The sequence below is a fragment of the Cheilinus undulatus genome, linkage group 11 (assembly GCF_018320785.1).
Source record: "Cheilinus undulatus linkage group 11, ASM1832078v1, whole genome shotgun sequence".
Taxonomy (NCBI): domain Eukaryota; kingdom Metazoa; phylum Chordata; class Actinopteri; order Labriformes; family Labridae; genus Cheilinus; species Cheilinus undulatus.
The window spans coordinates 35,602,689-35,615,165 of NC_054875.1; the positions used below are offsets into that span (position 1 = coordinate 35,602,689).

At 40.7% G+C, this 12,477-nt stretch overlaps 1 protein-coding gene across 8 annotated transcripts in view; it reads right to left on the reverse strand.

The window, feature by feature from the left end:
- The window catches only part of LOC121517207 (ankyrin repeat and SAM domain-containing protein 1A-like), a 129,252-nt gene extending 117,865 nt beyond the window's left edge, over positions 1 to 11,387 (reverse strand). For all 8 annotated transcript variants that reach the window (XM_041798798.1, XM_041798794.1, XM_041798797.1 and 5 more), the window contains exon 1: positions 10,924 to 11,387. In XM_041798798.1, the coding sequence (XP_041654732.1) occupies positions 10,924 to 11,102 (179 nt within the window). In that variant the 5' untranslated portion in view covers positions 11,103 to 11,387. The remainder of the gene's footprint in view (positions 1 to 10,923) is intronic.
- Between the last annotated feature and the right edge of the window lie 1,090 nt (positions 11,388 to 12,477).

A 12,477-nucleotide genomic window follows, 5' to 3' on the forward strand; every position in this document is an offset into this window, starting at 1 on the left:
TCCCACCAGAATTCCCAAACAAAATAACATCTACATTTCCAAGATGTCAGTGAAGAAAACTAAAATTATTGAGGCAAAGTCCCTCCTAAAAACCAAAATGAAATTCCTCAAAATCACTTTAAAATTTCCTGAATTTCTATGGAAATACCAGAAAATTTCCAAACACCTGCCAATTCCAAACTTCCAAACTTATTTCACAGATTCCCATGCAAAAGTTCAAGGCAAATTTCCTCCTCCAAAATATACAAATATATCACCAAGAATTCCATGATAATACAATTTCCAAGCAATTACCCCCAAAATATCAAAAATAACTTTCCTAAAATTCCATTTTCATAGTAAATATTGCACTACTTTAATTACTTTAACTTCATTAGACACTTTGGACTATTATCTGAAAAATTTTAAAAGCAGAAATTATTATTGTGTTGTACAAAAGTGAAAATGTTATGTCCCCATGTGTTAATGCTGGGTCTCAGGGTTAAACTGTTACATACAGTGGCAAATTTTGTTCTTTTGAATTATTCAAAACAAAGTTCCTGATCTCGGGTGCCTAAGGCTGCTATTGTTGGTAGCGCTGTATCAAAACTGGTATCAATTTCAGCTGAATTTGAATTCTGGTGTTATGATAACCCTAAGAGCAGGGAAGAGCTCATTAGGTTAAAGATTCCAGTAGTTGCTTGATATCTTCTGCTGGGTGTGTCATGAGCTCACCCACCTTCACACTAATTGGCAAATACAAAAAAAAAAAAAAATCAGAGCAGCACTGGGGTAAAAGAGAAGAGTAAGCCAACTGGATTCTCACATGCAGCTCAACCTGAAAATTACATTGCATTTCAGGAGTTTTATGTATGTATAAAAATCCCATTTGGGTCTGTTGCCAATCTGCTGAGTCATGCTAGGGCTAATTCAGTCCAGAGCTCTGTTTTTTTTAATACTAATCAAAGCAGAGGGGGAAATCTATATCCCTAAAGATCTAAGCTAATTTGTTTCCTGTGTGAACATACTGAGGGCAGTGCCTTTACTCTAGCTCCAAGTCCAACACGTTTGAAGTTTGGAGGCCGGTTGGAGGTTGGCGTGGGCCCAGCAGGTGGGTTAGAAAGACTGCTGAGAGAGCAGAGTGGGGGAGAAAAGAAACCGCCAAGCAGCAGCCCAGAAACATGGAAAAGTGTGGATGGTGGGGCTGCTAACTGGTAACCAACACATGTGTACTCCTGAACAGGCCATAGAAACGTCACCAGCATCTCGTCCTATAAAAGGGTTCAAAAGGGACATCAAACACAAAGATAGACCACAAGGTCTTAGCCTTATCTTTTCCATTCGTCTATTTGTTATTATAAGGTTTTCAGTGAGTGGGGTGAAGCAGAGTTCACATAAACATGCTCACAAAAGACTCAGTTTGTGTGCTGTCCTACTCACACGTAAACAACTTTGCTTCAGAAAGCAAAGAGAAAAAGGAACACTAAACTTTCTTCTAATTCCTACGAGAATAATCTGTAGGGTTGGCACAAATTTTCTTTATAGAAACATGTCATTAGCCTGACACTTACAATTATCACATTGCTAATGCTAAATATCAATATCTTTTGATTTTACCAAGGTAGATTGGGGTTTATAATTCCTTTTTCAGACAGGACAGAGGATAGATTTGAGAGAGAGTGACAGCCTCCCACTTTGATGACAACAGCCTCTGTGCACAGGGTGCCAGACAAAACAGCTGGGCTTCTGTCACCCATAAATATCGATATTTTAATGAGAGAATGAAAGGACTTATACCCAGTTTGGGCATTCAGATGCCAGGTAGAAATTCTTAATGCTTAATCCTTAATGTGTTGACACACCTTAATGCATACTGACCATGTAAAGCCACATGTTCTTTATCCACTGCAATTACACACTTTAATCTTGAACATTTATGCCACTCAAGGTCAACTTCAGTGACTCCAATGAGAGACTGAAAGGTGCACATTGTACCAGGAAGTCCTCTTCCATCAGGTTAAGTATTCCATCTATTGTGGATTATGGTTCAAGGCTCAAAGAAATCATGTTCCTGGTGTGTATTGTGGTTGCTCCTCACAGGCGGGACCAGTCTGAGTCAGTAATTTCACTCATGGTGCAAAGTGTCTAATGCCCAAAGGCATTCTTGGGAAACTGCAGGTTAAGGGATGATTGTCAAATAATTTAAGTAGTAATAAAAAATACATAGTTTGATTGAGTACTGTTTATTTGAAACTAAAAATTGGTTCTGTCATCTCAGAAAAATAGAGCTGAAATAGCTATTTGGGATTTTTAAGTTACCAAAACTCATTTTTGACAACTTTCAACTATTCAGTCTTAAAGTGTAGTAAACAAAAGACATTGCTCTGTTTATGTCCATCCAGCCCAGCTTGCAGTGACAGGAACTGCAGCTCTTTTTAGAGACTGTTCTGCTCAGCTAATAAGAGCAAGTCATTCTGCTCCCAAGTAACTAAATTGGTACCATTTTATCTGTTTAAAACAACAGCAAAAATACAAAAGAGAAACAGTCTTTTCAAATTGGCTCACAAAAGGGCTCTTAGAATTTGCACACCTCATGACTCCCTTATAACTTTAATTGAGTAGTCATTTCAATCTAGCTGGGGGGGTGTCCAGTTTTTTACCACTGAGGGCCAAATACAGACAGTTGTAAGGATGGTGGGCCACTTTCAGGATGACAACGACACTCCATGCACCAGAGAGGGGAGACTGGCTGTCAATATGTTTACCATTTACAGTGTCGCCTCAGTTTTGTCCTCAAAAAGCACATTTATAAATTGCTCTTGTCAAAATGTTTGTTTACAGATTAGAATGGTAGCGTGTGTATGTGAAGCTCCCATTGTGTGCTCATAAGCCATTGCTCCACAGCTCCTCTTTGTGCTTGACAGCAGCCATTATTGGCAACGTTTGGCACCACAACATTGCCAACATATTTGTGCAATTAAGACAGTGTGGAGTGCACAATATTTGGTGCCTCGGACTTCTCCTTCTTGCCTGCCATGGTATTGTTTTTCCTTTGTTATTCAGTTACCAGTTAACCCTTTGGGCGCCACAGCTTTTTCAAGAAAATATTCAATTTTGATATCAAGATTTCAAAAGGCTGTAGCTTGAAAGTGGTTAGAGATAAAGGCATACTGTAAATGAGAAAAATCTTCAGTATGACCCAAAGTTTGTGATGGGAGTAAATTCACTCATCTAATCTGCATATTCTGATGTCACCAGGTGGCCTCCACTGCCGCAGCTTCTACCACATCTGCCCCTACCTCCGCAGTGTTTTTTTTATTCCCGCTACCTCTGTCAATATTCGTGTTTTGACCACCCCTGCAACCCCTACCATGTCCCCACCCAGGCTACAGTGAGGAAAAGCTTCAGCTTTAGTATGTGCTGCTTGTGGACTCTCATGGCGCACAGACTCACGGTGGCTGCTCACAGACGCACAGCAGTTTCGGTCTCACCGGATGACCAAACGTCGTGTATTGACCACCCCTGAAACCCCCACCGCGTCCCCTTATTGGCATTCGCCGATTAGTACCGCCCCCGGCCACGGTGAGGGAAAGCATTGGCTTCTGTAAGTGCTGCTTGTGGACTCTCATGGTGCACAGAGTCGCTGTGGCTCCGACAGTCTCAGTCTCACCAGACGACTGAACGTCATCGTCAGAGGGGTAAATAATTCTCTATTCCTCCCAGCATTGTGAGTATTCTTGCTACAACTCGCTCTCTTTCTCTCTTTTACATACCGACTACTACCACTTCCTCGTTTCCTCGACCAGCGGTGCATCTTCAAACTCTCTCTCTCCAAAACTTTGAATAGAAACACGCCCACAAATGCTGCTGGGATTGAAGTTACCAATGTCCGTCATCTCCTGATGTAAAGTAGTAACAACATTAGGCAACATATTTGCAGCTAGAGCCTGTTTAATTCAGCAGTGTTGCTTGTTGCAATTTTGTGACTTTGGTGCTTAAAGAGTTAATAGCTACAGTAGGCAATACATTAGGCTATGTATTGATTATTGTATCTTATCATGTCAAGTGGAATCAAGAGTAACCCTGCAATACCCACCCTATCTATGTGTCTATATCATGACTACTTTCTTTTATTGTTCTAATAGATGATCAAACCATTTTATCATCATCGTTTATCAATCTTACAAGATATTTCAGACAACTTCTACCACCCATCTCATTCAGAAAACCATGACCCACTTGGACAAAAGCTATTCTTATCCAAGCACCATTAAGTTAAAGTAAAAACGGCAACATACTGCTTTGAGAGAACTCTATATTTGTAGGTTTCTTCCCCTGGCCCACGCATACACAAACACACACATATGTGGAATCCATCACAGCTCCTGAGTGCCTCTCTGCCCGCTCTCTCAGACTATACAAACACCGGCCGTAAACATAACGCGCGGAGCAGAGAATCCCAAACTCAGATGCTCCAGGAATGCTAACATGAGGGTGTTGGATTTCCCAGCTCTCACTGCTCCCTCTTAAACTGAAGCAGCTACAGTTTCTTACAGTTCAGGGGTCAAAGATTGATGAAATGTGACTGCCAGACGTGCCGTTTGCACTTACTAAAAGTGATCCTTCAAGTCCTATAAAACTGCTAGAAACTGCACTTTTACAGGACAGCACTAAAAGCAGGCAGTGGGACTGTTTTGCATGAACTCTGTGAAATCCAGTGAAGCACTGAGGGTGTCAGATTCCCCGCTGTGAGCTTGTCATCTGCAGACACACTATCCCAAATCCTCCCGTGCACCTTCACACTCAGTGAATTCTGTATATGCAAAGTTCCTAATAACAGACACGCTCCGGGGAAATTCTGTTTTTCACAAAAGGACAGCATGTGCTAGTTCTTACACAGCAGATATTTTCTGTGCTGACAACAGTCTGATAGAATGCTCAGGACGAGCCAGAAATTGAGGATGTAATGGATTGGAATGATCTGGAGTCGTGCCCGAGCTTCTTAAAATGCAAACCGAGTCATCACACTGATCCCAACGCTTTCTCTCAGGCATTAAGAAACACAACATGACAGAGAGAAAAATATCTCTCAAGAGAGCTTTGTAAATAACTTAAGCTGCCTTTGGTTGCAGAATATTGTCTACTTGTTATCATCAACAGGAAACTGAATGAGCGGGGTTCTCTAAATAGGTGGTCCAGTTCTATCCAAATGACAGTTCAATTTTCTTTGTAAAACCAAAAAACTACGGAAGCCTCAGAGATCTCTTCAGGAACTGATATAAATATGAATAGCCCTCACTCTGTGCTCTGTCAGGGGGACAAAGGACAAGGCTGTGAAGCTGGGAGACGAGCCCTCATCTGGCTAAGCTCTCACAGCGTCTGTCCAGAAGTCCATGCATTCCTCTGTTAATTTCCCCTCAGTGGGCAGCCACTCTCCCTGCGAGGGGACTTGTCTTACCTCCGGTAGGACTGCAGCAGCTGCCTGTGTTTGAGTGAGTGTGGGCAGGAAGTACAAGTGAGAGTTCTTCCTGTGGACCTCTGGGATCTAAACGGGTCAAGATGGGGTCACTGCAAACACTGAGGTATGGAGGAACACATGGCGAATGCACGCCTTAAGTTCGCCCTAAATAAGACGACAAAATAACTCCAACAACCAGACCTGACTTATTAATTTCCCTTTTACAGCTGCAACAATATATGAGTTAATTGATACTGTCAGGCTGCTACGGGTCTATGACAGATATATCTGCAAATATGTGTCCTGACAAGCCCTACCTGAAACATTTAGCGCCAAGTCCATATAGTGTAGCAAGAATGACTGTGATGCATTAGAAACAGTGTTATACTGTAGACTGTCCGGCATTGATTTTACAACACATTCCCAAACTTTGATACCTTTACTTTTTGATACTAAAAAAGTGCCGGACCTTTGACAAACTTCATCTGTTGCTTAAGAGAGGACCGACTCCATCAAAAATTGTTAGCCAATTCCAACAGACTTTCCTCATTGCACAGGGAATGTCTGTTTGGCTGATTACCCGGATGGTCTTTGGTGCAAGTGTGAAATATGTTGATCTGATTCAGACAGAGCTGTTGTCTGCCACACTGTCACGCTGACAGCGGTATCATTTATGCCTTGTTGCAAAAATCCATACCATGGTAGAAACTGTACCGATGACAGTATTGATACTGGTTTACCGCTCGCCACTACTTTGTGGTACTCCCACCACTGTCTGCAGCTCACGAAGCAAACCATCAGAAATGAGTGCATTGTTTTGCACTGGAAATGATGGAAAATGCATTCGTTGAAATAGAAAATTGAGAAGAGTTGGAAATAAACTTATCTAACCAAATCTAAGTAAACCAGGGATTTCCCCCCTACCAAAATCAGTGGCAATATTGGTCTCAAAGTACCTGACAGGTACTAAATATACCTACAACAACAAAACCACAGCAGTGAGAAACCCCACACAATGATTGCACTATCAAAGCAACACCATGACCTTTCAACCATGTGAGGCCATTCCCAGCTCATTTTGGTGTTAATGGAGTACCGCCACGCAACAACTGTTTGGGGCGTCAGTGGTGTTAAACATGCCGGGGTCATGGTCTATCCCCACGGCAACCGCTGGGATGCATCCTCCTGGGAAAGCAGAAATTCCGCAGAGGAGAGCTGTACAACTGCCTGGTTACAAAAACACCACAAGTCTTGACATGCAGGCCATTCCAGAGCAGGAACGCCAGAAATCTAGTGGAAACACACACAACAACACACCTCTGGAGTATAGTAATGAAGTCGATTAGGGGAGATTGCAGCTGCAGGGATTCAATGTATACAACAGGCATGTTGTTATTCTCTATATTTTGTGCACGTGGCCACACATCCTGCTATAAAAACAGGACAAAATGAGTATGAAGTAGGCTAATGTTTGAATAAAGTGGAGCGCAGCAGGAGTGTAAACAGCTGTATTGCCTTTTCCAATTCAGATTCACTTCGACAAAGCATCTCCTACAAGCCAAATCCCCTCTGACAGGACTACAGGCCACAACTTTCTAACAATGGATGATCAATAAGTTACAAAGAATATCTGGAAAATGCTATAAAAATGCTACTGATAATCCCACCTCTAATAAAAACTTGCACCACAGTAGCAACATTCTCAGATTTCTTCATACTGATGCCTTGATTAGGCAAACTAAATCAAATATCACGTACAATAGCAGCAACCCCCCCCCCGGCTACCCTGTGGTCACTAATCGAGCACCCTGTTATAATCTGATGGCTTGTCCTTTAATAAGCTCAGATGTCCACCGGCAACAGGCTTTTTAAGTCCAATACACTCCTGTTTAATTCATTTCCTGAAAAGTCCAGCCAATATCTTCCCAGAGCAATCATTGCCAAACATTGATTACCCAAGTCAGAGTAGATGACACAACAGTCTCTTCAATCCGCCTACTAACAGACCTGTGAGGGAAAGCCCCAGCCAGCCCTGACTGCCTGACATCTGCGAATTGGATTTCCGATTAGAAGGGTTTAATGTAATTACCTTGAGTACATTTTGCAGTCTTCGCTAAGTAACACGGCGATGCATCACCTCGAGCTTCGCCGTAACACTTGTCCCTGGAAGAAAGGTGGCTGTCACAGGGCTCCCGGAGGAGTAATATTATCTTTTGATGGACAGACCTTTACCTGTATGTGCTCGGAATTAGAATAGAGGAAAAGAGAAGCAAGTTGCAGGCTTCTTACATGACATACTTCACTTGGGCTGGGACTGTCATGATATCAGAATTTTCTATTTTAAGATACAACATAAAAGTCAAACAACATCAATACTTTTTATATTAAATAAAAAAGAGGTCCTAGGCACCCAGCATTAGGTACTTTCTTATAAATGTTCCTTTTTTAAGCTTTTGCTCAATAATATAAAGCAAATGCAGACCTCAGACAGCTTCCTTGTCCTGTCTGGACTGAAGAGCTGCTAAATGAAACAGCATCATATGGTTTTAGAACAATATTTCTCAGACTATGAAAAATCAACTATTATGCCGTGGTAAAGTATTAAAGATCAGATAGCATCTGCAGGACAAAATGAAACTCAGAGCTTATCTGATTGTCTTTGTATTTCATTAAATATTTTAATATTACCCAGCAGCCCTCATCTGCACAGTGTTAAAGGGAAGGAACTTCAGAAGAAGCCCTTGCAAGCTGTATATTCATAACACTGCAACAACTTTGATGATATCTTTATTAAAAGAAAAAAAAAATCCATGATATATATATATATATATATATATATATATATATATATATATATATATATATGTATCATGGATAATCGATTAATGGTCATTACCAAGGCCTTTATCAATATTTTCCACCTTTTGGCACACCTGCCCTATTCTGTTCCTATGCTTCATACCAGCTTTTGGCATTTTAAACAGAGCATGAGAAAAAAATACTAAGGATGCATCAGTTCAGCAGGGGTATCTGTGATAAAAGTGATGCTTTAAAGAGTTGGTCCACAACCATATTTTCCTTCCCGATAATGTTTTTGATACTAGAGCGTTGGGTATCACCTAATACCGAGTACTGATCCGATACCAGTGCAAACTTACTAGACCTATTTTGCTAGAGCTTTATTTTATTTGACTCAAAACATGGCTCAACAAATCGACAGGTCAATGTTCAGCCTCTCTTTGACACTTAGAGTTGCTCTTCTTTCTAGTTATTGTGAGTTTTACAGATTATATTAAAATAATGATAAAGAGGGCCGCATCACAGGCTGTCTCTCTCTCTCCATTATGCTCTCTTCAGGCTGTGTCCATGATGACCTGTGTTTTTAAGCATGCACAGTTTGACACAGCATGACGTCATGACAGAACAGCTTGCCACTGGTTGACAGTCCCTCTCGAAGCATTATGGGAAAATATGCTGGTAAACATTCAAGCTAACGGCAATAAATGGTTGAAAATTGATTAAAAATGGATGACTTCAACATCAGATCTGCTGGTTTTGATTTGATCTTCAAAATCCCCGAAAAGTCGCCTGGGCTACCGGTTTGCTAGAAGAGCTTCCGTAAGGGAATAAAAGGCATGGATAGCAGCAATGGAACAGCGCGACTGCTAGCTTCAAGAGGGTAAAAAGTATTTGGCTATGATTTGTAATTCAGAGGTTATTTAACTTTTAAAATCCTGTGTCACAATTTGTTGATATGACAATGCTGGTATGTAGAGAATAATGAATGTCATGCTACCTCCAAACGTTGCGGCTGCAGTTTTTCTCCATAGTTTGATACGTCTAAAATGGTAGTCTGTGAATGCAGCGTTTTCAAGCTGTGAAGAAGCATCGATATCTGGTTTATATTTATAACATACAGCATGGATAAATAAAAGAAAATATAAAGTAACACAACAGGGTACAGATAGAGGGATTGGTGCATAAACATGTGTACTTGCCCATACAAACACCTGTATTTTTTGCTGTACTGCACATATTTTAAGTCCAAGGCACACCTAATATCAAGCCAAAATCTCAAGGTACAACATGTCCATTGAAAAATAGCCTCTTTAAGTCATGTTACAAGTACTTCAGTTGTTGAATACCTTAAGTGATATCATATGATTGTACAAATTCCCATGGCACACCTGGACTTGCCTCAAGGTACACCAGTGTGCCTTGCCACACCATTGAGAACCATTGCCCCAATGCTGCAGACAGTGATGATACCAGAATGTTAAACTTGGATACGATACTTGTAAAAAGTAAATTATATCCATACCATGCCAAAAAATACTTATGGAACTTTCTTGTTGTCAATTATCAAGAAATTGCAGGCAAACTCCTGTACATAATCTAAACTGCACAAAAACACAGTTTCATTCCTCTACTATGCAGCTCTCACATGAAATATATATAGTTTTTTATACAGTTTAGTTCTTTTAGATACTACTTACATTTAAGTGACTAGGATTATGTCATTAAAAACACATGGTATCGAGACATTATATAAGTATTAACATTTTCAATGACCTTAGGCCAAGAATGATTGGAAAGATACAGAATAATAGTTTAGTCTATATCAGCTGTAAATATTGGCCGTTCAAATTAATAAGTTGGTAGTTTCAGGTTGGACCGACAGACCTATGTCAGGTTTAGTCTTTTTCTTTATTCATCATCAGTTCTTAAACTTTAAAGTGTGTTTTAAGGTGTTTTTTTAGGTCTGAACTAGGACTCAATATCTGTATCGGCCAAAATCAAATTGTACATATCAGCATATCCGATATCAGTAAAAATCCAATATCGTACATCCCTATTATCTTTAGATTAGGTATCCTGTAAATAAACTTAATGAAAAGTAAACCCTATCAACCTTTTCATACAATGTATTGTAGGTCTTTACCGAAGTGAAAGACCACAACAAATGTCATTATATTCATGAATAGCCTACAGCCTCGAAGCAAAAGACATAAAATGTCTTCTTTAGAAAATGGGCTGTAAAAAGGGGTTTAAACAGTCCTAATAAAATGCAGTCTGGCTCTGATAACTAGCTTCCAACTAACTGTGAGTGTTCAGGTCTAGACTGTATGTAAACACTTAATAATGCATCTGTATTAGCTTTCCTACATGCCATGGGCTGTTTTGTTGCAGATTTTTGTAGATAGGTTGCATAATTAATAACCTAGCAGGCTGTTTATTCACATACAGTACAGCTGGCAGGGACACCGAGCTGTGAGCTAACAAAGAAGCATGCCACTGCTACTCCGGTGCTCTGGTTTGTGTTGTGTTTATTTGGTAATGCAAATAAAGAAAGCACTGCCTCGTGAACTCAGCCAATAATGTTTAAGATAGAATACTATAAGCAACAATGAGGCGGTTTGACAAGGACGCCACTTCTGGCTTTCTCCCAGTGAGTTATATCCCTTATTCCCTAGTCCAGGGCTTACCTGAGCAGGCTGGAGAGCGGATGAGAGGAGGCGCCGTGCCCGCCGCTGTTGCCGCTTCCACCGGTCCCAGACGACCCGCTGCCCGTGCCAGCGGACTGTCGCTTCCCAGATAAAAGCTTCTCCACTGCGGCCAGGTTTCCCGTCCGCGCCGCGTCAAGAAGTTCCTGCTCCTTCCCCATCGCGGATCCCAGGGAAAAAAAACCGGAGGAGGCGCGGGGAAGAGAAGAAAACGGGGGGCTTGGTTGTGGGAGTGAAATTCCTCTGCGATCCCCCCCTTTTTCCCCTCCCAACCTCAAGTTATTCCTTACTCAGTACAGCTGGTGTGGCGAGGAAACAAAAGCTTCCTCCGCCGCTGGATCCGTCCGTTTCGATCCACGGTGCCGCTCGCGCTCGGGGGAGAAAAGTTTCGTTCAGCAGCACGGTACCATCACCGAGCAAACTTCCTCTGACCAGGCCCCCGAGACTCGTCCGTCACTTCCTCAAAACTGCCCTTTCTTTCTGCATCTCCAATCCGAAACCCTTTAGACACACATACACATAACACCTAGCACCCCCGCCCTAGCTGCTTGAAAGATAAGGCGGATGGGTATAAGCAAGATGGCGCTGGGGCTACTTTCTTTCAATGCAATGGGCAGGGACACCCATAACACCCATCCAGTGCTTTTTATGTCTGTTTACTATCGCGTCTAATGCAATATTTCCAACCTAAACTTTTAATTATTTACTATTGTAAGTTACTCACCTACACTGTTGGAAATACAATAGTGACTTAAATTCCATACCAAATGTACAATCATCAAATTTAACTACGTTTAAGCAGATGAGAATATCAACTATGAAGAGCAATGAGAGATTATTGGAAATTACGTAAAATTGTCTTATGGGTGTGAACTGTGTGAACGTGAACATTTCACAACATTTATCAGGTGACAGCATCATTAGTCAATGAGTAATTATACCAGTTATATCATAGACAAACGATTCTGTCCGGGCGAGAAGCGTTCATTGAGTGCAGTGATTTTTAAAGTGGGCCTCTGAGCCCCCTGGGGGTCACAGTGGGATGCAAAGGGCGTCGCGTAAACTTGGAAGGAAAGAAGGGAAAACTGACCAAAAACAAAGATGAAATCATATTTTTTGTGCAAATCACGTTTAAGTAGGCTTTTTAAGATGTCACAGATCATCAGAAGGAAATTTATATGCTCATTTCCTATGCAAATTTGTTGCAAAAATAACCTCACACAGACATCGTGAATGTTAAAAATTAATAAAACGAGGGAGAAATAAAAATATATCTGTTACTGTTACCCTAAATTGTCGATTTTTTGTTGAGTCATGGGAGTCTGCTTGAATTTTAAAGAATGAATAAAATTACTGATTAGCAAGAAATTTGTTTGTTTTTATTATTTATTACTTTATTTCCATTATCTATTTATTTGTTTTATTTACTTATATAGCCTATATCTATTCACTTATGTTGATTTACCTGTCTTTTATTTGTTGTTATCAATGTTATTTTTTTATTTCTTTTCGAATATATATATATATATATTTAAT